General features: G+C 48.1%; 2 protein-coding genes across 6 annotated transcripts in view; both read left to right on the forward strand.

Annotated features, from left to right (window-relative positions):
* Nucleotides 1-6,457, forward strand: part of EXOC6 (exocyst complex component 6) — a 105,148-nt gene extending 98,691 nt beyond the window's left edge. For all 4 annotated transcript variants that reach the window (XM_081953920.1, XM_081953921.1, XM_081953922.1 and 1 more), the window contains 2 exons: nt 3,761-3,873; nt 5,515-6,457. In XM_081953920.1, the coding sequence (XP_081810046.1) occupies nt 3,761-3,873; nt 5,515-5,647 (246 nt within the window). In that variant the 3' untranslated portion in view covers nt 5,648-6,457. The remainder of the gene's footprint in view (nt 1-3,760; nt 3,874-5,514) is intronic.
* Nucleotides 6,458-9,462: 3,005 nt separating this feature from the next.
* On the forward strand, nt 9,463-26,168 carry CYP26C1 (cytochrome P450 family 26 subfamily C member 1). Of its 2 annotated transcripts, XM_081953946.1 has the most exons (7): nt 9,463-9,508; nt 9,957-10,183; nt 11,575-11,799; nt 12,188-12,463; nt 16,052-16,207; nt 21,240-21,803; nt 24,133-26,168. In XM_081953946.1, the coding sequence occupies exons 1-7, from the start codon at nt 9,505-9,507 to the stop codon at nt 24,532-24,534; spliced, it is 1,854 nt and encodes a 617-aa protein (XP_081810072.1). In that variant the 5' UTR covers nt 9,463-9,504; the 3' UTR covers nt 24,535-26,168. The 2 variants fall into 2 exon arrangements, with proteins under 2 accessions (XP_081810072.1, XP_081810073.1); XM_081953947.1 differs by lacking the exon at nt 11,575-11,799.
* The last annotated feature ends 337 nt before the right edge of the window (nt 26,169-26,505 follow it).

The raw sequence follows: 26,505 nt of genomic DNA on the forward strand, positions 1-26,505 counted from the left end.
GGTTAAAAATATTTTATTTTGCCCAGTTATTAAGTACGGATTTGGCAAAGTGGAAAAGAAATAGTACAATAGAAAAGTGGATTGCATATGAACGGCTTACACAGTTGCTATAGAACTGGGTTTTACTGAAATCTTATTGCCTATTCAGCATAATCCTAATGAGAGTTATGGATAAGCTGTAGTATTTCCCTGTTTTAAGTTTCTCCCATAGGCTTCCATGGGGATTTGCACTTCAGGTTTTCATTTATTATTTCTTTTTTTGGATTTCTATTCAGCCTTTTATTCAGGTAGCATACATAATGTTCTCTCACTTTTCCCTAGAACCATCCTGTCAACATAGAACATAGAATTCTTTATTGGCCAAGTGTGATTAGACACACAAGGAATTTGTCTTTGGTGCAATGCTCTCAGTGTACATAAAAAGACAAGATACATTGGTTACGAATCATAAGGTACAATACTTAATGATAGTCATAGAGTACAAATATGCAATCAAATCATATTAGGAAACAATCAATATAAATCGTAAGGATACAAGCACATCAGTAGGCCAAACTGAGAATGACTGCCCCAAATGGCCCCCGATATGGTCAGCTAGAGCTGGTATCTCCCCAGGTCCAAGAGCAAATGGTCCATGGCTTAAGTGTAATAGCATGTTTTGTAGAACGTTGGTGACCTATTTAGACAAGTGTCAGTGGTATGTCAATAGTTATGAGTGCATTACTAACTTCTGGTTATAATTTTCATTTGCTTATCTGGAAGGAAGCATTGTCCAGTTTTGTGGGACCTGTTTGTGCCCAAGTATGTATTGTTGATGTGTTAATGAATGGTCTGCATTAGTTTTTAAATCAGAAAAGGGCTTCAACTCCCAGCAAAGCTGGCTGAGGAATTCTGGGAATTGAAACCCACAAGTCTTAAAGTTGCCAAGGTTGGAGACCCCTGCTCCAGAACATCTTAAAATGTAAAACAGGGCATTCCTAAATGTTTCACTTCAAAAGTAAAGTACCAGACCGTTCAGGGAGTCTTATTTTCAGAGAACTGCACGTGGCATTTAACCTTAAAAACCTAAATCATCCCAGTAGAACAGAAAAGGGGGGGGGGGAACAGAAAAATGTTATGGAAATCACCTTAGAGAAACTCGTGTCCCCTTCTTTGCATATTGAAAATGCTTTCGAAGCTGAACTTTAATTATGGGAATTAGGCTTCTGTAGGGAGAGGCAGCCACTCCAATAGCCTGCCCCGTTATGCCCAGAAACAGACTGCCAGCCAGGGCCATTGAACCATAAAGCAGAGGAGAGAAAGCAAACACTGCGTCTCAGAACTGGTGGCAGTTTGTTTCAATCCCTTTATGCTGGCCCCCTCATGCAGTGTGCGGTCTGGTCCCTATGGAAGGGGATTAAGCATGGGTCATTCCAACCAGTTTAGACTTCTCCTTGTGGCTTTCAGGAGCTCCTGGTGGTACACTCAGTGGCAGGTGGTGGCCAAAGGTGGCTTCTCTTGGGGCAGATTCAGAAAAGTGCCACTAAGGGGAAAAAATTGGAAAGGAAAATGTGGTTTGTTCACCTAGCAGGTTGAGGTTTCGTTTTCATTTCAAAAATGAGGTTCATTTTTATTTTTGTTTATTAGATATTCAGAGTTGCACAAGGATTTAGTCTTGGGGGCCATGATCTCCTTGCCTTAATTTTAAATAAGAAAATTTAGCATCATCACAATGTAAAAAAATATTACTCCTGTTTCTTAGGCATTATATGAGCAAGAAGGACCTAGTCATGAGTGACCCTTAAAGTCAGACAGACCGGAAAATGTACAAGCATTGGAATCTTTTTACAGTAAAAAAATATCTTGCTGTGTTGATGCTTTATATTTATTATTAGATTGATATCCCTTCTTTCCACCAGGAGCTCATAGGAACACACATAGCAATCCAGTTTTTTCTCCTAACAATCCTTTGAAGCCGGTTAGTCCCCTTGCACTGGAAAATATGAAAGGGACAAATGAATGGAAGTGTCTACTGACAAAGAAACACAATGCCATCTTAAAGCAACAACATCCAGGGCTGCCTAAGTTGTGGGTTCAATCACATTCTCCTTATTGCTTTGCTGACTTCTGTTTGGTGCCACCTTACTCCTTCCACGTAAAAAAAAGGATTTCAGTACAAAAATTAAATAAGCCGAATCATTGTTTTAAGTGCCTTTTCTCTGTAGCGCTGAAACTTTAAGAGCCTCCCGCAAACTCCTCCTTTCCCAGCCACAGGGGAGAGAGAGAGTTGAATAGCTTAGCTAGCAATTCAGAAAAATTACACTGAAATGGCTACAAACTAGTGAGTTGGCCAGTAGGCCCACATTGAATAATAGAGGTAGGATGTCTTTTATCCCGAAGATGTGTCGTGTGTTTTCTATGCCCATATATGACGGGTGGAGCTTCGATCACACCATATCTGCATTTTTTAAAACTTTTTTTGACACGTGTGAGACGCTCCCCCTTTTTTAGAGATAGCCAAGCCTGTTGGCCTTTTCGTAGGGAAAGGAAGAAAACGTATAAAAATTGGGATCCTCCTTCATTCATGCCTGGGAGAATGGAGCCTCTATCGCCACGAACTCCGAGCGGGACGATCCAAAGACGGCTCCCACCACCCCCTCGGTTCAGAGGGATCAGTTTCAGCGAGGGGGGGGGGTGCCTAAAACGCCCCAGCCGCCCCCCTTCCCTGTCCTGCCCTCCGATCTCCGCGCTTGAAGGGCGATCGCGTGGGAGGCCGTGGGAAACATGATCGCTCCGTGCAAGCCGGAGCTCCCTAAAGGTAGCGGCGGCGGCGTGGGGTGTGTGTGTGTGTGTGTGTGTGTGTGTCAGGTGCCCACCCGAGGCGGCGGGATCGCGCTGCTTTCCTGCCGCTTCGGGCCACCGTTCCCAACTCCTTCCCTCCTTTCAGGCAGCGTCGGATTAAGGCGGAGAGGAAACAGCGCGCCGAGCCCCTTCAATACGAGCTGAAGGCCCCGGGGGAGCGTCCCCGGCCGCCTCCATCGGCCTCCGTTCGACTCGGCTCGGCTCGTTCCGAAGTCAAAACAAACCACCTCGCGGGAACCGCCGGGATGGGCTTTACGGAGCGGGAGTTGGTGGGTGGGATGGGTGGGCGAGGAAAGCCGGTGGAGGCTCTGATCCGCGCTCAAGTCGCCGGGTCTGAGAGCCTGAAACAATGGAGAGCCGCGGCTCGGAAGTCGGGTTTAAGTGGTTTAGCGGGGATTAGGACTTCAAATTGGAGACGGGGCTGCCGCTTTCCTGCCAGTCACCCCGGCTTTTAAGAGATTACTTCGGGATTGGAAGGCAGCTTCAGGGGCAGATGCTGAGGCCGGGAAAGAGCTGCGGGCGGGCCGGCCGGCTGGGGGGGGGGGGGGAAAGGGGGGGGGAAGAGGGGCCGGAGGCAAATTCTCGCTCGGCCGCTCATCTCAGCCTCGGACTCTTGGTCCCTCGCTAAGTTTTAATGCCCCCACCCCCACCCCAAGCCTGTTTGCAGCAGCGAAAGTGGCATCCAGAGGGCTTTGAAATGAATGGAGATTCCTGGGGAATTCTCTTCGCTTTTCTCCGACTGCCTCGGATTGAGCGTCGTGCAACTTGCAGGGAGGGACGGAAAAGCCGGTTGGGGGGGGGGGGAGAGGAGGCGGTGTGTATGTGTGTGTGTGTGTGTGTGTTTTGCAGGCTCCTCCAGGTAAAGCCTCCGAGGGTGGCCTTGACCTGATCCCTTCTCTGTCGCTTTTGTCTCCCGCAGCTCCTGGATCTCTTCATGGTGTGGGACTGGTCGACTTACCTGGCCGATTACGGTCAGCCCGGCTCCAAGTACCTGCGCGTCAGCCCTAGCACAGCTTTGGCCCTCTTGGAGAAGTAAGTCGCTCGGGCTTGGCTTGGCGGGGCTGCGCTGGAGGAGCCCCCATTCTCCGGTTCCCTTTAGCCTTTCTGCTTTCCCAGACGTCAAACATTCCCCTTTCAAAAAACGAACAAGATAAGCACGCAGACCCCAAGAAGAGCCAGTCAGCCGTTTCCTCCAGAAGCCTAACACCGCGGGGTCTCCACTTTCAGCCCCAGCGGTTGGCTGAGCAGCTGGGGAGGAAGGTTTGCGGGTGGAGCGGAGCGCGCCTCTTGCCCTGCATCTGCCGGAATAGCAAACAAGAAAACACCCTTCTTCCCACCCCCGCCACCCCGTTCTTTGAAATAGACTGTGGGCCCGCTGGAGTCTCTCCTCTCCGGAGCTCAGCGTAGGATGGACGCGCTTGGGGCTTTCTGAGACTTTCCCCTTCTGGGACGCTTTTGCTCCTCAGCTGATCTTCTCCTATTTCTGATCTCCAGTATTCCCTTCGGTTTCTCCCCCACCCACCCTTTCTTTGGATCAATCAGCAAATCAATGGATAGCTGCCTTTCGAAGTACCTTGGATCCAGACTGGGCAAATTATTGGTTAATAATTTCTGGTTAAAAACAGGTTCCCAGACCTGGCTAAGGTGGCCGGTGGCCCGGCTGTTCCTTAAATTGTTGGGTGTTTTTTTTTAAAAAAAAAAACCTGTCCCTCAAATTGTTGGCATTTAAAAAAAAACTTTAAAAATTAAAAAGTGCGAAAGAATAAAGATTAGCTAGGCTGGCTAAAACTGAAAGATAAACACGTGTGTGTGTGTGTGTGTGTGTGTGTGTGTGTGTGTGTGTGTGTGTCTGATTTGTAGCTGCGATGTCCTCTCCAAAAGCTCCCGGGTATTTCTACAGGTAGGTGGGATTTTGAGTTTGCTAACTCGTTTGCGCTCTTTCTCTCTCCCTCCCTCCTCTCTCCCGCCCCAAACCTTTCTCTCCTGCTTGCAACGCCGGGACGCTTGGCAGAGTCCACCGGGGGTAAGCATAGTTTCGATTCGTTTTGATCCGAAATCCTTCCCCAGGTTTCATTTTAGAACTCTTGGGTAGCTTCGTTGGAAAGAGCCAAACTTTGGGTGGTTCTTTGTAGAATGGAACCGGGCGGAGGTCCTGCTTTTTTATAAGAGATCTTGCCCTGGGTTTTTGTTTCCTTTTCCTTTTTGCTGGGGGGCTGCACGGAGGCCTCTTGGAACTACAGCTTCCCCCGCCTCAGCATTGGAAACTTATGAGTTTCGGATAGAAATAGCTACCTTATTGAACTGGCCTCTTTCAGGGGCATTTCCCAGGCTGATAGGCCGAATTGGGGTGATCTCCAAGCCATCCTAATTATTTCCCCCAAGAAGCAGAGGGGCTCAAGCTTTCCGAGGGAGTGGAACCCCCCAAAACGCCTAGCTCTCCTTCCGGAACCACAGTCTTAGAACGAACTAAGGAGAGATCTGGCTTACCTTGAATGGCCCCGTCCTGGCTTCAAGCCTCCTAAGCCCTTCCTGGAAGCCTCTTCTGGGCCTTCAGCGCTTTCTGCTGGAGGCTTGGAAGAACCCTCTCCCCAGCATGGGTTCGCGGACTGGGCCTGTGGCGCGGGGTTCTCCCCAGAGCTCCTTGACCTTCTGTCTCCTCGGCTTCCCTTCCAGGATGAAAGACGTGAACAAAAAGAACCACCTTTTTGCCCAGTTCCGGAAGAACGACCGCGACAAACAGAAGCTGATCGAGACGGTGGTGCGGCAACTGCGGAGCTTGGTCAACTGCATCGCCCAGCACCCGTGAAAGCGCCCCCCACCCCCACCTCCGCCGGCGAGCCGGACTCCCGCGAAAACTGGTTCCGGTGAAAGGGCCGCTGATTTGACGGAGAACGAAAAGGAGGCCCTGGAAGGGACCGGCCGAAGGGAAGGATACCCCCCTGCATTCCAGGCCTTGCCAAGGGGGAAGCGGCCCGCTGCCTTTATTGGCCAAGGCCAAACGCCGGCCTGGCTCTGCCGTCCTTCATTGTAAATACGATCTTCGGAGAAGACCTCAAGACCCTCCCTCTTCCCCCCTCCCCCTAAAGCCCTCAAAAGGCCATTTAGTGTTTTCTGCTCCAAGGTTCCGTTTTTCCAACCAGCGATTTTTTTTCTCGACTCGGACATTTCCTACTTGCTCCTCCTCTTCTCTATTTCCGCATTAGATTTATATGTTGTAAGCCTTAAGTAATCCCGACATCAGAATTTCTCCCCCCCTTTTTTTCCCAGGCGGGGAGGGGGGAGCCAAAGCGGGGGGAGCTCTTTTGTAGTCCCCTTTCAAACTACCTAACTCGAACTCGCCTCCCGACGGTGTCCCGAACGATTTTGACTTTTGGGGAGCAGCCACCGGCGCCCTTCGATTTTGATCCCCGGGGATCGGACCGCGTTGAATGTGGGGCACGGAGGGGAGGGGGTGTTTCCCGAGTCCAGGTGCCCAGCTTCTGCCAGGGCACGTCCTTGCTGGAAAGACGAGCGAATGTATCATAAAGGGAATGCCCCATTAACTCCTATGGGACACATCAAGAATGTCCACTTTCTTCCCAGGCCTCGCCGCTGATTAAATTATTTGATGGTCCTGCTGAAATCCTTCGTGTAAACCCAGAGCTTCCTTTAGCTGCGCCGCTGGATGCGCCTGGCCAGATCCTACGGGCAAAACGTCTCCCGGGCCTGTTTTCTCCAGCGCATTATTTGCCCTCCGCGTTTCCTTCGGTGCTGAACGGCTGGCGGCTCTTTCCAGACCCCGCTAAGATCCGACTTCCAGAGAGAGAGAAGCCGGAGCATCTTTTCCTCTCCAGCGAAGATGCAAGCCCCCCCCCTTTGGTTTTCTTCTGCGGGATTTAGGGACGGGGTGGAGCAGCCGGGTGGACCCCGGCGAGTCAGTATGCTCCAAGCCGGGGAAATGTGGCTTCGGGCACTCAAGTGGAGGTTGATGGCACAGAGGTCCAGCCGCGCTTCGGGTATCCTTGGAGGAGAGAGAATCGGGGGTCTTTTACGAGGGAGCCAAAGCGCCCTCTCCCCCTTCCTCTTTCGTGTATAACGAGGAGAGATTTAGGAGACCCTTGTCTGGTGCGAATTGTGATTTGCTTGGGGTGGGGGGAGAAGAGGGGGGTTTCAGGTCAGGCCAACAACTTTCCCATTGAAAGGTGATTATATACCCGGCTCAAGTTGATGGCTGTTGCCTTGTTCTCTCCGGTTGACATGGGGCCGGGCACCAAGTTGCGAACTTGGCTTCTCGTGACGCCTTTGCGCTTCGGAGTGGCGCATGTTCTTCGCCCAAAGCCGCTCCGGACCTACTTGCTGGCAGGCAGGCGGACTGAAGGCTTGACGCCTCGGAGGTATGCCAAGCCAGGCCTGTGGCATCCAGGGTGAAGAGCGAGAGAAGCCCGCGTCTGGAGAGATTCTCAGTCCTCCAGGTCATGGTTGCCGAAAGGTCCTTTTTTTCTTTTCAAGAAGCAACTGGACTTTGTTTTTCCTTGAAGACGTTTCGCTCCTCATCCAAGAAGCTTCTTCAGCTCTGAGCGAAACCAGAAAGTCCAGTTGCCTCTTGGGGGGGGGGGGCATGTGCGAGTTGCAGTCGACCTACCCCCCCCCCCCACAACCGGGAGGAGAGCACCGGCTTATCGTCGGATTCCTGAAAGGACTCTTATCTCCGAAAATAAACCTCCAGAGGTCCCCCAACTTGGCAACTTTAAGACTTGTGGACTTCAACTCCCAGAATTCTGAGTGTTGAAGTCCACAAGTCTTAAAGTTGCCAAGTTGGGGGACCTCTGCTTTAGGCTGTCACCGAGCATCCTTGAAACACCCTAGTCGATCTTTAACTTTAACTTTTATTTGATTTCTAGACCGCCCCTCTCCCAGAAGGGACTCGGGGCGGTGTACAGTCATATTAAAAGCAGTGAATACATAATATAAATATAAAATAAATATAGATGTGGCTGGAGGAGGTAGCAATAATTTACTGTACAATAGTTAAAGTTAGATTTAAAATTTTTAAAAATTAAAAATACATGAAAAAACACCCCTAAAAAACTATCCCAGGGTAAAATATTTGCCAGGAGGTATAAATGGGACTATAAATGGGCCAGGCCAGCTAATTGGAACAGGTGATCGATACTCAGCTGCGTAAGAAGTCAGTAGCTATAAGTGGTCCCCAATTCTTGATCTTGATCAGAGCAACTTGGTTCGCCTGGCGCGGGCAACTGCCGGCCTGGGACGGATCGAGGGAGGAAGCCCCCTTTGTCATCTCAATCCGAAATGATCATCAAAATAGTTGCGTTCACAAAGCTAAACAAACCGCTTGGCCACCGGTCCCATCGTGTGGCTCATCGAAGAGAGAATCCAGTCAGTTTCTGCAAACTAAAACCTCCATTTGCCCCAGACTTCCTGTGGTCCCCCCCCCCCCCCTTGTTTGATCAGCTTAAATCTTGGGGCATTTCGTAACTAGTGAGTTACAACCTCTTCTACCCTGCCCGCACCGTGGAGTTGTAAAGCTAATCTGGAGATGGTTATTTCGATGGGTGGGCGACACCCTAAATCACTGGCTGTGAGGAATCTGCCTTGGCATTGATTCATTCTGAGAAAGTATCTCTCTTTGTAGCCTTCCTGGGTACGAGGCTGGCATGGAGTATCCTGAAAGCGGACATGACCCACACAACTCCTAAGTTCTACCTTGCAGCGCTGCCTTCAATTGGAAAACGGGCAACGCTTAAAAGGGCTCCTTTCCCCAATCTCCGTTTCTGGGCCGACTGATGAGAATTGCACCCCAACATCTCTTGGGTGGGCTTTAGTGGGGCGGCTCCCTTAAACACTTTCCTTTGAATTTAGCTGGAAGTCAGGCCCCCTAAAGAAATCGGTGGAACTCAGCTCCCAATAAGAAATTCTGGGCTTCTTTTTTTTTTAGCCTTGCCCCCTTGCAGCTGGGGTGGACAGCCTCAAATGAAAACAAGTTTTGAATGTATACCAATTAGTGCACATTCAAAGTGACAATAAAGTAATTCTATTCTATTCTATTCATTCTATTCTACTCTACCCTATTCTCTCGAATGGGCTGCAAATTTAACCTCGTTCCACCTTGCCTTTTCTTTTTCTGGGAATTTTAGCCTCACCTAATGGATGTTGGGCTTCGTTCCCCGTAATTATGGCTAGCAGTGACGGGAGAGCTTTGGGAGACACCCCCCCCCCACGCTGTCCTCCCACACACGACCGATCAGTTTGAGGGATCGGAACAGCCTATCCCTGGGACAATAGGCAAGCGGAGTGTTTGAGCCCCCAGCGGGCCACTTGTGGGGGGTGGCAGGAGAGGTCCTTCGCCTCCGTGGTTAGAGGTTGCCCTTGACTCGGAGCCGCAGGAGGGAGACTCTGTTGTGGCTCATACCTAGGTGATGCTGCCCCGCTCGCCCAGAAGCCGAGATTTCCCCCCCACCTCCGTCCCCATCATCCCCCCCCCGGACCCTCCCGGGCGCCAATCGCAGCCCTTTCGGGCCCCGCTTTGAATATCAAGCGGCGACGTCATCCGTGAAGGTGGGTCGAGGGAGCTCTATAAAGGCCCAAGCAATGCGCGATTAAAATCACCTGAGGGGAGCAAAGGGAGGTCGCGCGTGGGACTCCGCCAAGCCTCGCTCGGCCATGGGTAGGGTAGGGCTGGGCAGAGCATGCGGGGCGGTTCACGGACAGCTGGCTGGAGAAACGAAAGAAGGAAGGAAGGAGGGGGGGAGGGAGAGGAGTTCGAGAAGGGGGCGAGAGCTCCGGAGCCCCAGCCGAGCTCCACGCTGCCTCTTCTGCAGAGCCGGACCGGCTTCCGACGACGCGTCCCGGGAGAAGAGGCGCAGGGAGCTCGCTGATGGGAAGCCGAGGGGGTGGGTGGCGTGGGGGCTGCGGCGGGGAGAGGGGAGAAAGGGGAACCGAGGGCTGCCCGGCTGCCCTCTCCGAACCAAGCCCAAACAAGCCGGGAGAGCCAGGATGCCAGGCGGCGCCCTCGGACAAGCAGCCTCCCCTTCTGAAAAGGACGGGAGAAGGCCACAAACACACACACACACACACACCACCTCCAGCTGATTCCTTCCCTCTTCTCTCCGCAGCCCAAGCCGACCAGGAGGCGCCGCCGTCGGGGGGCTCCGGGGACCCGCTGGCTTGGCTAGAAGTCGCGCTGGTCGCCGCCGCCGCCGCGGGACTCCTGCTGGTGGGGGCCCGCCACCTCTGGGCCCTGCGCTGGAGCTTGAGCCGGGACCGGGCCAGCGCCCTTCCCTTGCCCAGGGGCTCCATGGGCTGGCCCTTCTTCGGAGAGACGCTGCACTGGCTGATCCAGGTGAGCAGCCACCATGGGGCGGCCCATCCCCAACGCCGCCTTTGGGGCTCCGGAGGCGGCGGTGCCCACCCCGGGTTTCCCTTCTCCCGTCGCTTTCAAGGCTTCCCAGCGGTTCTGGGCTTGAAGCCGGGGCTCCCCCGCCGTTAAAGCCGGGAAACGCTTCCTTCCCTTGGGAAATCTCGCTGCCGCCGGGGAAAGACAAGGCGCTCTGCACATGCTTAAGGGCACCCTCCATTTTAAAATCTCCCCTTTCCGCCTGTTCCGCCCACTTCAACGAGGCTTGGGTTCCCCCAAATTGGGGCGAGGAGGCGAAGGCAGCTCTGGGCCGGCCCTCCCCTCCCTCCCTCCCTCCCTCCCTCCCTCCTTCCGTTGGGTTTGAGGATCCACGGCACCTGAAGGCCGAGCGGCCGGAGGAGAGGCTGCTCGCCGCCACTTCAGGCTCCCCGGCAGGTGGGCGGACGAAGAAGCCTCTAAAGCCGCCGCAAAAGAAACTTGCCCTCCCGTCGATCTCGCGCGCTCTGCGATCAAAGCCGCCCGCCGCAGGTGCCAGCCGAGCCCCGCAGGAGCTGAGCGGCGGAGCGATTCGGGCGCCAAGAGAAAGGGGCTCTGCGCTTGCGCACAGATCCCCTGGGCTTGTCGACCTTCAGCAGCGCAAAAAGGCAGCGGCGCTTCGGCAATTCCGCTCGACTCCCGCCTCACTCTCTCTCTCTCTCTCTCTCTTTCTCTCTCTCTCCCTCTCTCCATCTCCCTCTCTGTCTCTCCTTTTCTCTCTCTCCGTCCCTCTCTCCCTCTCTTTCTCTTCCCCGCTCTCTGCCTCCTTTCCTCTCTATCTACCTTTCTCTCCCTCCGTCCTTCTCTCGCTCCCTGTCTCTCTTCACCCCTCGCTCTCCCTCCCTCCCTCCCTATCTATCTTTCTCTCCGTCCTTCTCCCCCTTCCCGTCTCCTTCCCCCTTTCTCTCTGCTTTCCCCCCTGCCCGTACCTCTCTCCTTCTCTCCCCCCTCCCTGCCTCTTTCTCTTTCCCTCTCTCTCTGCATCCCTCCTTTCCTCCCTCTTCCTATTTTTCTCTCTCTTTCTCTCTCTCTCCGTCCCTGTCTCTCTTTCTCTTTCCCTCCTTTTATCTCTCTCTCTCTCTTTCTGCATCCCTCCCTCGTTTTCTCTCTCTCCCTATCTCTGTCTCTCTTTCTCTCTCTCCGTCCTTGTCTCTTTCTCTTTCCCTCTCTCTCTGCATCCTTCCTTCCTTTCCTCCCTATCTCTCTCTCTCTCCATCCTTCTCTCCGTCCCTGTCTCTCTTTCTCTCTCCCCCTTTCTCTTTCTCTCTTTCTCTTCCCTCCCTCCCCCTCCCTCTTTATCTCTACCACCATCACCACCACCCCACATCCCGACCGAGCAGGGTTCCCACTTTCACAGCTCCCGGCGGCAGCGCTACGGCGCCGTCTTCAAGACGCACCTGCTGGGCAAGCCGGTGGTGCGGGTGAGCGGCGCCGAGAACGTGCGCAAGATCCTGCTGGGCGAGCACAGTCTGGTCAGCGCCCAGTGGCCGCTCAGCACCCAGATCCTGCTGGGCTCCCACACGCTGCTCAACGCCCACGCCGAGGCGCACCGGCATCGGAGGAAGGTGAGCGGGGGGGAAGGGCGTCCCTCTAGCCCGGGCGGTCCTCACTCCAACGGCTGCTCCGGCAGGGAGGCTGGACAGGTGAGGCTGGGCATAATGGGCTATGCTCACCTTTATCTGGAGGGTGGCACATGGGGAGTTTCCCTCTGCGGCGCTTCGGCTAAGCCAGGGGTCTCCAACCTTGGCTGGGGAATTCCGGGAGTTGAAGTCCTCCAGGCTTAAAGTGGCCAAGGTTGGAGACCCCCGGGCTACGCTGAAGCTGATCCACGCTGAATGGAGGGGAGTCTCCCAGCCCCGGTTCCCCTCGGAAGCCGAGCCTTTCCCCGGAGCATGTCCGGTCGGGGGGAAGCTTCAGGCGGCTCCCGCGCTCTGCTTCTCCCTCCCCGCGCAGATCCTGGCCCGCGTCTTCAGCCGCGCTGCCCTGGAAGTCTACTTGCCCCGAATCCAACGCCTGGTGAGCTGGGAGCTTCGTGGTTGGTGCCACCGCCCGGGGCCCATCGCCGTCTACGCCTCGGCCAAGGCTTTGACTTTCCGCATCGCTGCGCGGATCCTGCTGGGCCTCCGGCTGGAAGAGGAGCAGTTCGTGGAGCTGTCCGGGGCCTTCGAGCAACTGGTTGAGAACCTCTTTAGCCTGCCGCTCAACGTCCCCTTCAGCGGATTGAGGAAGGTACCTGAGTGTGGAGTGAGGGAGGGGAGTGAGTGAGGGAGGGAGGGAGGAAGGGAGAGAGAGAGAGCAAGAGAGAGGGGGGGCGGGAGGGAGGAAGAGAGAGAGAGAGGGAAAGAGAGCAAGAAAGAGAGAGGGAGGGAAGGAGGGAGAGAGAGAGAGAGAGAGTGAGAAAGAGAGAAAAAGGGAGAGAGAGAGAGAGAGAGAGAGAAAGAGAGAGAGAGAGAAAGGTGTATGTATGTATGTAGGTATGTATGTATGTAAGTATGCATGTATATACCCTCAACGACTCTGAGTCAGGGGGGGATGGGGTGTGGGGGTGTGATGTTTACTGAAGGCAAAACAAACAAAGAAACAAACCCTTGTGCCCCTTCTCAGTTCCTTTAGATTTGCTTTAATAGAGATTGATTTGTGGCACAAGTCAGATGCCAACATCCAACTGGCAAAAGGACCCAAAGTCTTCCAAATGGAAAATAGGGTTAACTCTGATTAACCTCCTCTTGTGTTTCCCTGTGAAAGGGGAAACTGAGGGGCACCTGACAAGGGCATTCTCCAAACCCACAAAGCCTCCTCTTCAACGCAGCCTTTCCAAATCTCCAGTTGTAGTTGGAGTAATAGTTGTAGAGAACTATGGTCAAGCTGCAACCTGGGAGATGCTAAATTGGTGAAAGGCTAGAATAGTGCCTTCAGTTTATTCTGAGAAACAGTGGAGTGGTCCAAACTAAGAATGGGCTCGATTCAAAGACATCATTCCTCTATGACCCTCCCTGCATTTGGGTCACAAGTTTCACGAGAAACCTTTTTATCCACACATTTGCTCTCTCCTTTCACCCTTTGTATCCTGAGCTCCTACCATACCTACCGCTCCCCAACCTTCCGGTTTCTGAAAGCAACTTCTGAAGGGCCTGCCAGCAAGTTAAGAGAAGAAAACAGACTTTCACTATTATGGTTGTTGCACAGTCAGCCAGATGTTTGGATTGGATTTGACAGTTTCATCCACTTATTTTGTCCTTCCCAAAGACCTGGGGAAGGCAGATGTAATTTGATAGTGTTAAAGATATTAGTGCAGAATATAAGCTGTTCTAGGTAATGCTGCCTTTTGCAACTGACTGATGGGTGATTTTGTCAATGCTGATGTTTGTCTAAGTCAGGGGTGTCCAAACTTGGGAACTTTAAGACTTGTGGACTTCAACTCCCAGAATTCCCCAGCCAGCATGGCTGGCTGGGGAATTCTGGGAGTTGAAGTCCACAAGTCTTAAAGTTCCCAAGTTTGGACACCCCTGGTCTAAGTAGTGAGAAGGGAATTGGTTTGTGTTTTTCTGGTGCTGGCCTTTTTGTTAGATCTTTCATTATTAGAACGATTTGCTGATCTTCCTTGCTCTCTTTGCCGCCTTTTCTGCTATTATTACAAGTTCTTCCATTTCAGCTTTGCTTTTATTCTTATCCACATCCTTTATCCAAGCTGCATTCTTGTTGTCTATGGAAATTCTCGGTCATCCAGGACACGGTTGTCCCAAAGGTGCTATTTCTAAAATGAAATGTCTTCAAAGAAAAACCAGAAAGTCCAGTTGCCTCTTGAAAAAGCACCTGTGGGACTGTGTTCTTGTTGTATTTCTTTGGGTTGTTCCATAGCTGTTCCCAGAATCTTCTCTTTGTTGGGGTGTTGATTAATTCATTGCAGTCTGTCCACTGATGGATTGGTAGAAATATTTCTAATTCCACTGTATGGAGATTCTGCCTATAATGTACAATTCAAGCTTCATATCGGCTTATCCTCTTGGAGATACTGTAGCCATTTTGCTGCTTTATTCTTTCCAGTGCTTCTTGATGTTCCTTGTTTCTAGAGGATATTTCTTGATCAGTTGTTGTTTTTTGCATTCTTGTTCCTCTTCTTTTCTTTCATCTATTATAGCTTGCTTGCATCCTTAGCACGCTGAACTTATTTGATCTTTTATTTTGGTACTGCACTGTTTGGCTTTTTTTTTTCTTGTTTGTTGCTTTGGCATGCCGGGTATTCAGTCATAACTGCAGCTGTGCTGTGCACTTCTTTCTTCAGTGAGCTGGTTCTTATGTTTGATGTTACAGTATTGGCACTTTTTAATACTTATGCTACTAGCTGATTCTGTAGAGCAAACTTCAATGCAGGCAACCTTTTTCTGCTGTTTTTGTGCTGTTCTAGATGCCCAGTTATTCTTTGCTTTGATTCTTCTTTTGTTAGAGGACTTTGCTCTTTCTGAGGAGAGGTCAGAGTGATGGGTGCCTGATTTGGGAATGAAAAATAATTCAATAGCTATTCGGGCTTCCATTGTGGTTGATTCCCCTTGGTTTTCCTCCACAGTCTGGGCTATTTCTGGTAAGGCTTTGATTTCTTTGATCTCATACAAACATTTACAGGCATACATTCTCATAGCTATTATTCACATTGTGTTTTAACCCTTTTACGCATTCATTTTTCCATGTAAAAAAATTAAGATGTATAATCAAGATTGCTTTGCTTACCATCCTATACACCTGTTTTATTTTACCACAACCCTACTTTCCTTTCCTTTCCTTCCTCCCTCCCTTCTTCTGTACTTTCTTCTTTCCTCCTCCTCTCCTTTCCCTTTCCTTCTTCCCCTTCCCCTCTCCTCCTCCTCTTCCCCTTCATACCTTCTGTCCTCCTCTTCCTATCCCTCCCTATCTTCCTCGAAAGGAGTGATTTTGAAGGCCAAAGCCACACCATCCTTTATTTCTATTATTTGTAAGGAGACTGCTGGTAATAAAATAATTCAATTTTATCTGAATGAGTCTTTCTTGCAGAAGCTCAAACATGTCTCTATAGCATATACTCTTTTTCAATTTCCCCACTGAACTAGGAGTGACTGGGCTGTGTTCACCAGAACTATGTGACCCAATGTGAATTTAATCATAGTCTAATCAGCTAATTTGGTTTGACACACTAAAAACACAATCTGTTGGGTTTGTCACAAGAGATTAGTGAGCTAATTTGTGCTCAGGGTGTCAGTAGCAATGACGAGCCCAGTAAGATTCCATTCTTAGGTTAGCCTTCAAATTATGAGGACAAAGCCACTAGCTCTCTTGATCTATCCAAGACCCCCAAAAGACGAGATCTTCAGCTCTTTTGTAGCATCATTTATATTTATTTATCTCAGGAATAAATTCCCGTGGGTTCAGTAAAACTTTATTTGCTTATTTTGAGCCTTCAGGTCAAAAAACTGCCTGGTCTAGTCTAGTGTTGTTTTTTGTTCTTGCCAGATTTCAGAAGTGGTTTACCATTGCCTGCTTCCTAGGGCTAAGAGGGAGTGGCTGGCCCGAAGTCCCCCAGCTGGTTTTGTGCCAAAGATGGAACTAGAACTCAGGGTCTCCCATTTTCCTGCCTCTAAAAGGGCTTAGTTGCTTTCCTTTCAGCTAAGAGAAACAATAAAGCCTTCTAGCTAATGTGAGCTACTGCTTGGAGAGGGCAACATAAATGAATTTCTGGAACTTTCTAAGCAAGTCCACTGCTTTCTTCCTGGAACCTTCCGTTTTCTGAATCGGTTTCTGAACCAGATGTCTGTGCTCCTCTCCTTTGAACCCTCTTCTATTCCCCAGGGCATAAAGGCTCGTGACCTCTTACATACTTACATGGAGAAAGCCATCCTGGAGAAACTGCAGAGGAAGGATCCTGAAGCTCACCGCGATGCCCTCGATTTCATCATCAACAGCGCCCAAGAACACGGCCAAGATTTCACTATGCAGGAATTGAAGGTGAGGATTTTTATGCTCCTGGGGATCAGGGGGTTTTCATGCGGGATTTGACAGTAGCCCCTGATGGAAGATGGTTTCTCAGCTGGTGTAATTTTGCAGGAGGTCGGGATGGAAATATTTTTATGGAATAGCTAATGCTTGGCCTCCTAATGTTTCCTGACACTAGAGATTCTGTGGTCAGTTGTCTTGGGATACTGGAGCTTCATAAAGTACAAAGATTTGTCAGCAGTCACTCAGAAGTTGGTTTTGGCGTGCGTGTGAGAGAGAGACAGACTAGACTAGACTAGACTAGACTAGACTAGAATAGAATAGAATAGAACAGAATAGACTAGAATAGACTAGAATAGAATAGATGAATAGAATAGAGTAGAATGGACTAGAATAGACTAGACTAGAATAGAATAGACAAATAGATTATACTAGACTAGAATAGAATAGAATAGACAAATAGACTAGATAGACTAGACTAGAATAGAATAGAATAGAATAGACTAGAATAGATTAGAATAGAATAGACAAATAGACTAGGCTAGACTAGACTAGACTAGACTAGAAAAGAATAGAATAGAATAGACAAATAGACTAGACTAGACTAGATTAGAATAGAATAGACAAATAGACTGGACTAGACTAGACTAGACTAGACTAGAATGAAATGGTCATCCAATCTCTTCTTAAAAATGTCCAGTGTTGGAGCATTTACAACTTTTGGATGGACACACACACATACACACCACCTGATTGAGGGTTTAGACCATGGGTGTCAAACTCGATTTCATTGAGGGTCACATCAGGCTTGTGTTTGACCTTGGGTGGGGGCCAGCAGGGGCATGGCCAGGGTGACCGTGGCCAGTTCGACATCACTCATGTTGGGGGGTGGCTTTGGTGGCCCTGAGTGCGAAAACGGGCTCCTGAGCTCTGGTTTTGGCTGTGACGGCTTCCCGCAACCCTCTGCCAGTGAAAACGGAGCTTGGGAGGCACCACGGCCCGGTCCTTTGTTGTTTCCAGGGCAGTCCTGTGGGCCAGATCTAAGCACCCCAGGGGCCAGATCCTGCACCCGGGTCTTGAGTTGGACACCTCTGGTTTAGACCATTTCAGGTAGCCCTCACTTTCTGGCTGCAATGGGACTGCGACTTCCTGCACACGGGTCGGCACAAGGGCTCCCAAGCCATTAAATTTCTACCACCTGACTGTGATAATACTGCCCTAGGATGGGCCAGTCATAAATCTCTTTTGCACGACTGTTGTAACTTTGAAGGGTCACTGAATAACTGGTCAGTAAGCGAGGACTACCTGTCTACCTCTTTTGCTTTATTCTCCACTCTGATAGCATTAGTAGCGATAACCTGGCTCAAATAGCAGAAAGTCAGCTTGTCATGTGCAGTTTGATCCCGTGCATATTGTCTAAACTATTTTAACCTCAGTGGGCTTGGTTTACGTGAGGAATAATGGCTATTTAAATACACGTGGAAATGCTATGAATAGGTAAAGTTTTGATGGTGAAATTTGATTAAATCTCCTAATTGAATTGAGTTTCTGAATCAAATTGGAAAGTCAAATGGGGTTGTCCAATTGAATGCCTTTGAACTGACTCAATGTGACCAATAAAATAAAATAGAATCAGGTAAATGATATGAACTGAATTGGGTTGGAGCCAATCCATACCCTCTAATACTAGGTTACATCCAGATGAGACTACTATCGTGCACTCTACCTGGAAATTGTCCTTAGATAATTCAATTAGTACTGCATACTACTACAAGAGCTGCTGTGGAGCATGGGGTTAGAATGCAGTACTGCAAGCTAGTTTTGCTGACTGCCGGCTGCCTGCAATTTGGCAGTTCGAATCTTACCAGGCTCAAGGTTGACTCAGCCTTCCTAAAACGAGGACCCAGATTGTTGGGGGCGATAGGCTGACTCTTTAAACCTCTTAGAGAGGGCTGTTAAAGCACGGTGAAGCGGTATATAAGTCTAAGCGCAGTTGCTGTTGCTATACAGTATGGGGAGGAGGGAGAAATCTCAAGGACTTTTGCTGTTATGGTTTCTATTCTTCTCACTCACACTGACTACTTAGTTATTTCTGACCCCTAATTGAAGGTGTCCCGATCAAACGTTGATGCTGAAGTGCAAATCAATCTGTATTGTTCCTTCCAAATACTTTGAACTTCGTCTATTTCAATTTTATTTGATTTCTAGACCGCCCCCTCTCCCCAAAGGGACTCGGGGCGGTGTACAGGTACCACATTAAAAAACCATATACATAATAAATACCCTTAAAATCAGATTAAACCTTAAACCCTGTACAAATTGATAAAAATTAAAACTCAGCCTAAAACCAACCCATAGAATTTAAAAATGCAGACTTGAGGTGGGTAAACTGGGATTAGGCCAGGCCGGCTAAATTGAACAGGTGGGTCTATGTACCCAGACACGCAATACCACGAAGGGCCTCTCTTCTTCTTGTTTTTCTCCCCTTCTGTTGCCATACTTAAGTACTTTAAAGAAAAGGAAAGAAAGAGAGAGGGGGAGGGAGAGAAGAAAACTGGGGGAGCAGTCAGAGACTTTGGAAAACGTTCAGAGAAGAGCAACTAAGATGATCAAAGGCCTGGAGACTAAGCCATATGAAGAACGGCTGAAGGTTTGGGGTTTGGCTAGTCTAAAGAAAATAAGAATTAGGGGTGACATGATATCAGTAGTCCAATATTTGAGGGGCTCAAGAAGAGGGGGTCAAATTATTCCCCAAAGCACCAGAGGGCAGGACAAGTGACAATGGTTGGGGACTAACCAAAGAGAGAAGCAACCTGGAATTAAGGAGAAACTTCCTAACAATGAGGACAAATAACCAGTGGAATCGTGGGTTCTGGAGGTTTTAAAGAAGAGTCTAATTTAAACAGTCACTTATTTGAAATAGTATAGTTCTGGAATGGAGCCATATCTGCCGGCACACAAGCTGTCAGCTCCAGCGCGCATGTGCACGCTGCCAGCTGATTTTCAGCCTTCCGGAGGGCTGGGGGAGGCTGTTTTTGCCCTCCCCAGGCTTCAGGAAAGTCTCCAGAGCCTGGGGAGGGTGAAAAGCAGGCCCAATGGGCCAACTGAAAGTTCATTTGTGGGGGCACATTTGCATTATGGGTGCCGGCACGTGCTTGTGCTATATACGTAGGCGCCCTTGCTTTTTTGGCAGCCAACAACAAAAAGGTTTGCCGTCACTGGTATAGATTCTCCTGCTTGAGCAGGGGGCTGGACTAGAAGATCTCCAGGGTCCCCTCCAGCTTTGTTCTGTTCTGTTCTATTCTATTCTATTCTATTCTATTCTATGCTATGCTATGCTATGCTGCTATTCTATTCTATTCTGTGCTGTGCTATGCTATTCTATGCTATGCTTTGCTATGCTATGTTATGCTATGCTGCTATTCTATTCTATTCTATTCTATTCTGTGCTGTGCTATGCTATGCTATGCTATGCTATGCTATGCTATGCTATGCTGCTATTCTATTCTATTCTGTGCTGTGCTGTGCTGTGCTGTGCTGTGCTGTGCTGTGCTATGCTATGCTATGCTGCTATTCTATTCTGTGCTGTGCTGTGCTGTGCTGTGCTGTGCTATGCTATGCTATGCTGCTATTCTGTGCTGTGCTGTGCTGTGCTGTGCTGTGCTATGCTATGCTATGCTGCTATTCTATTCTGTTCTGTTCTGTGCTGTGCTATGCTATTCTATTCTATTCTATTCTATTCTATTCTATGCTGCTATTCTATTCTGTTCTGTTCTGTTCTATTCTGTGCTGTGCTATTCTATATATGCTATTCTATGCTATGCTATGCTATTCTATTCTATGCTATTCTATGCTATTCTATGTTATGCTGCTATGCTGTGCTGTGCTGTGCTGTGCTGTGCTATTCTATTCTATTCTATTCTATGCTATTCTATGCTATGCTATTCTATGCTATTCTATGCTATTCTATGCTATTCTATGCTATTCTATGCTATTCTATGCTATTCTATGCTATTCTACTATTCTATTTATTCTATTCTATTCTATTCTATTCTATGCTATTCTATGCTATGCTATGCTATGCTATGCTATTCTAAATTGGATTGTGCTGCCTCACATCATGAACATAGATATAGAAATGCCAGTACAAATGCATGCGTGTATGGGTACACACACGTACACACGTACACACACACACACACACACACACACACACACACGTAAGTCCCCCCCCCAAAGTCCAGCAAGTGTTCAAGCGAAGTCCCAAGGGGCTAAATGTTGTAGAAGGTTCATCAGGCAGAATGAAAAGTCATGAAGCTTCAAATCGAGGGACATGGAACCTGGGTAGACAAAGCCATGTTGCCAAGAGAGAGGCCGAGTTTGCTGCTCTTCTCAGATAGAAGCAAACCCCGTGTTGCTTGTTAGGAAGGGCGGGGGTCCTTTCTTGCAGGGAGCCTTAAAGCTTTCCTCCGCTGCTCTAGACACAGGGAGCCCTTGCTTGGAGTTGGAGCGATGGTGTTCGCAGCTCAGTCTCCTCCTCTCCAGGGACCGACAGCAACTCCTGCCTCCTGCTTGCAGCTCCTTGGGCGGTGGCTCATCCAGCAACTTGAATCGGCTGCTCATGGTCGAGCAGGCCATGTTAAGTATAGGGAAATATTGTGAGCATATTGCCAAGGGCTTTTAGAGCCCCAGCATTTCGATAAGTGTTCAATAGCAACTCCTAGAATCCTCAAAACTCTTGATTTAGATTTTTAAATTAGCATTTTTTTCCCTTTAAAAGGCTCAGTAATGTCTTATTTAAATTCTTTTTCTAAAATCCTGATCACAAGGTCACTGAGATGAAAGCACAAGAGACATTCGGTTTATTAATAGCATGCACCATTTATTTATTTGTTATATTTATTTGCCGCCTGTCTATAATAATAGAAAGCTCTAAGAGATCTAAAAATAAGAATAGATGTGATAATAGATAGAGGCCTATCTCTAACCCTATAATAAGAGGAACACTCTTCTAATTCACGGATCTCTATGGCTTGCCTTATAGGAATCTGCAATTGAACTAATATTTGCAGCTTTCTTCACCACGGCCAGCGCCACGACGTCTATGATCTTACTCTTATTGCAACACCCATTGGTCATAAAAAAGATCCAGCAGGAACTGGCCTCCAATGGCCTTACTGGGCAGTGTCAGTGCTTTGCAGCTGAAGATTTCCTAACAAAATCCCAGTCTGGCCAAAAAGCTTTGCCTACACATGAGAAGGAAAACAAAGATCGTGACTCCAGTCTGCCTCTTCCATCCAGATGGGGAAGAGAACAAGGACAAGAGGCCAAGATGGAAGAGGAAGGACCTAACATGAACAGTGTGGCTAAAGTGTCCCAGGATATTGTCTCTGGAACAGCAAATGGTCCTAGCTCATTGTCCAGGCTGGAAGAAACAAGCCAGTTCTTTAGCAGTCTGGAGAGATCTGAGTATTGTTGCCACCCTGACCTGACCCTGGAGAAGCTGAATCGTCTGCGCTACTTGGATTGTGTCATTAAAGAAGTGCTCCGTTTGCTGCCCCCAGTATCTGGAGGGTATAGGACAGCCTTACAAACCTTTGAGCTAGATGTGAGTTGAGTGGCTTGCTCTCTTAACCCTTTGGTGGAAGAGTGTGGAACCTGGGTTGACCTGGATATTAGAAGGTTAGGCTGTGTATTTTATATGAGAATTCAGGAAGAACACTTTTAGTTCCTAGGACACGGTGGCTCAGTGGCTAAGACGCTGAGCTTGTCCATCAGAAAGGTGGGCAGTTCCGTGGTTTGAATCCCTAGCGCCGCGTAACGGAGTAACTTGTCCCAGCTTCTGCCAACCTAGCAGTTCAAAAGCATGTAAAAAACGCAAGTAGAAAAATAGAGAACAGCGTTCTGTGCGCCTTCGGCATTTAGTCATGCTGGCCATATCACCATGGAGAAGTCTTTGGACAGTGCTGGCTCTTCGGCTTTGAAACGGAGATGAGCACCGCCCCCTAGAGTCAGGAACGACTAGCACAGGGGTGTCCAAACTTGGTAACTTTAAGACTTGTGGACTTTAACTTCCAGAATTCCCCAGCCAGCTCTGCTGGCTGGGGAATTCTGGGAGTTGAAGTCCACAAGTCTTAAAGTTGCCAAGTTTGGACACCCCTGGACTAGCACATATGTGCGAGGGGAATCTTTATCTTTACATTTACTTTAATTCCAATGTTTAGAGCCAGCAGATATGTGAAGAATCTCAGGGCCATTTGTAGGGAGGTGAATTTTGGAGGTATGAGAAAGGATGTCTCAAATGGACTGTAAGTACCGTAACTAGGGATGGGAAATATAGAAGCTCAGTAAACAAGATTCCAAGTACTGGATGGTGGACTCTGATAATGAGTAAAGAAGCTTGTGAAGAAAATCAAGTGGAAAAGGGGCATAGAAAGAGTGTTCAAGCAATATTTGTATGCTGGTCTCCCATTCATTTTCTGGCATCACTATTTTAGCAATGGAAAGAAATGCTGCTTCAAATGCTGGAGGAGCTGCTATCAGATCCTGTCAGCAGTTTGGGGCAAGATGGATCAATGGTCTAATATGATAGAATCTAGAGAACTACAGGTTTTTCATAAGAAGATTGAGAACTGGAGAGAGGAGTGAGGACAATGTCTTATTTTCTTTTGACCCCTGAAATAAGCACTTGGCCTTATTTTCAGGGATATCTTATTTTTGAGGTGCAGGAGGCAGCCAGCATGGTCACCTCATGACTTTTGCTGTGTTGCAATATTTTTGGGAAGGGCTTATATTTTTGGGGAGGACTTATTTTAGCACATGCACTCAAAAGCCGAAGTGGGCTTATTGTCAGGCCTGTAGTTATATTCTTTTTAGGATCTTTGGCCTGCCACACTTTCTTATAATTTTCTATGCTGTTTCATTAGTGTAGTAGTTGGGAGGGGGGAATAGAAAGGAGTAGGATTGTAGAATGGATTGTTGACATTCTTTTGTAGAAGCCAAGGTCATCTTTTGTCTCCGCACCTCGACACCTGACCGGAACCAGAAGGGAGTAGATGCCAGCGTAGAAGATGATGATTGGAACATGTGATGGATTTGTGGGTGTGGGGACAGATCATGAACTTTCAACTGGGTGGATTTCCAGGATGTACATCAGAGTTGGAATTTTTCCATAGAGGTGCTAGCTTGCCTGTAGAATAAATTGGACTTTTAAGGATGTTTTGCCTTGGACAATGATTTATTTCTGCATGGTATTTAGAACCCTAACACTTATTATCTGGGGAGGTCTTATTTTTGGGGAAACAAGGTAGGACTTGTATATTCCCAGAAGTTAATACTGATCCATAAGCACAAAAAGTGGGGAGGGAAAAATATAACTGCTAGTTACAATTGCTCTCATCTGGAATGGCACTTGGAACAGCAATGCCAAGGTAGTCCTAATATTATGGCCATCAATATCTCACTTCACGGAGATTGTAATTTTAATGAACTGTGAAATACTGATATTTTTAAAAGAGACAGGTTCCCATGTTCCTTGACCTTATAGCAGCAGTGCTCAGAAAGACATTAAAAAACATATAAACACAAAATTAAAAGACATCTGTAAGGAGAAGAGATAAACTTAGCTAAAAGAAACATAGTGAAAAAATGGTATTTTCATGATTTGTTTCTCTCTGCTTAGTCGTCTGAAATGGCAGCGCTTGGTAGCAGAAAATCCACATTTTAAAAAAGTATTGTTTTTGTAGATTGTGAGTAATATTTTTGAAGCTAGCCAATCTAAGCACACGGAGAGCAGATGAAGTAAGGCTCGTGCTGTCTCTCCAAAAGGTTGGCTCAAACTGTTGTGGAGGTTTGCTCACTCTTTCAGACAGGTTTCATCCGTCTGGCTGCTGTCTGTGGTGCTGATTTTGTTCCATCTCTTCTTCCTTTCCTTAAAGGGCTACCAGATTCCGAAGGGTTGGAGTGTGATGTACAGTATTCGGGATACACACGAGACCGCCAGCATCTACCAGAGTCCCCCCGATACTTTTGATCCAGAGAGGTTTTGGATATCACCGGAAGACCAGGAGGAGCAAAAAACGTCTGCCTCTCTCCGGTTTCACTACATTCCCTTTGGTGGTGGGGTCCGAAATTGCATAGGCAAAGAACTGGCCAAGGCGATTCTCAAGATGCTTGCCATTGAATTGGTCAGCACCGCCAGCTGGGAATTGGCCACGGCTCATTTCCCTGAAATGCAGACCGTGCCAATTGTGCACCCCGTAGATGATCTTCAACTCTATTTCCATTCTCTGAAGGCTGGCCATGAAAGCAGCAGTGGGGCAGGCAAAGTCAACGCCTGAATGCATGGACATCTCCATCACATCTCTAGCTTAGGAGTAGACTAGGACAAAGGAGTAGACTAGTCTGGGGCAAAACACCACCTTCCTTTCAGCGCAAGCCCCTTCCACCATCTGCCTCTTGGTTATGGAGTAAGAGAAAAGGATGGACTCACTGCATTCTCCCTGAATTTGTTAGCATCTGTTCTTTGGACAAATGTGCATCAGTTGGTCTTCAGTCATCTTTAGTTGCACTTTTTGTTTTGTAATGAAGTGCACAATCCTGTTGTCTTGTGGTTAAGAGAAGTCTTATTCCAAAAGGAAATGTCGAAAAAAGTGGTGGAGACACTGGCGTTAGTTCTACACAAGGATTAAGGATATGTAGCTCAAGCAAGCAAGCAAGCAAACAAGCAAACAAGGGATGCAGTGAAAATTTTGGGAATCCATGATCTAGTCTGCCCTATGAATTTTGTTAAGCACCCTTCAGAGCTTCTGAACAAGACTGCTGCTCCGTTGCTTCCTTCCTGTGCTTTATTCCTGATGGGAGAGAACTTTCATAGCTATGTTGCCTTCCGCATGGAACATGTTCCAAGTGCAATTCAGAAGGATCATCAGAAAGGAAAGGCAGTGACAAAGCAAGAACCAACAAAAGAAATGGAACCAAATAGATCAGGAATGGACTTTGCTTCAGGGTGTGCTTTTTGTATTTAAAGACAACGAATGTAACCGCGTTCCACATTTGTAGACCAAGAAGACAAGATAGGCCTGGAACAGATTTATTCTCCAGTTTTTGTCATGACCCCAAAATACAATGTCAATGGCAGTGACGAGCAGTGGCTTTCCATGGTTTTAGCTTAGAGTCTTTCCTAGATGGAGGCGGATGGAATTGAACAGGAGACATTCTGTTTTATACACACGTATGATTGAACTGTGAACAGCCTGATCACGACACACAAGCCTGACCCTATTTTAATTAAGCAAGCTACTCATAGGTTTTTCTGGTTAGGGTACCAGGTTGTCAAGCAAACTATGCATGGAATGTCTTAGGTCTGGTTCATGCTTTTTAAATTCTTTCTCCTTTGGGTCCTGCGAAATGAAAAGCACTCCATTTGCAAGGGATACGAGATGGTTCATTTCTGAGATTTAACCTGGGATGGCTTGCTGACATAGCCAGTTTCCAAAGGGGTAGCTATATTAGCTCTTGTAGTAAGAATAAGCGAGAGTTTTATAAGAGTGTGACATGATTTCTTATAGCACGTGCAGTTATGGATTAGGTATGGATTTATTGCCACCTGTGCATATGTGACACTGATAAATTAAGGTTAATTCCATGCATCTGATGATGTCCGTAGTCTGTAAACGAAGCCAGGTGGGGAACTTTGATTCCTCAGATGTTGTTCAGTTATCCGTGAGCCCAAACCAATTATGAGGGATCCTGGGAATTCTAGTTCAGCAACACCTGGAAGATCACAGGTTCCCCACTGCTGCTTACACTGTTGTAAAATGTTTAGCCTTTCAATATGCTGCCTTGTAGATATGCTGAGGGTTTTAATCGCTAGCATTTTTAGCCAGCAGGATGAGCAACTAGAGTTTTTGTGGGATTGTGTATTTTGAAGGAATACCAATTTGGGAGGAAATAAAACTACCATTGATATCTATCTGTCGTCTCCAACAGCTTAGAAAAGCACTTTGTAATAACTGCAGAATGACACATATGTCTCTTGAGGAGCTGGGTTAAGCATTGCCTTTCAAAAGCTCTGGGGAGCATTATTACAGAAGAGGTGCACTGTGTGTGGCTAATTCCTCTCTCTAATCCAGATTGTGGGGACTACAGTATTTTTCAGACTATAAAACGCACCAGAGTAGAAGGCGCACGAAGATTTTGAAGAGGTAAATTTTTTAAAAAATGTTTTACACTCTTCCAGTTTCCCAAACCCTCGGCACCCCTGGTTTTTGGGGCATGCAGAGAGTTTGAGAGGCCTGTAAAGTGCTCCT

Source organism: Natrix helvetica (assembly GCF_964273705.1).
Source record: "Natrix helvetica genome assembly, chromosome: 5".
NCBI lineage: Eukaryota > Metazoa > Chordata > Lepidosauria > Squamata > Natricidae > Natrix > Natrix helvetica.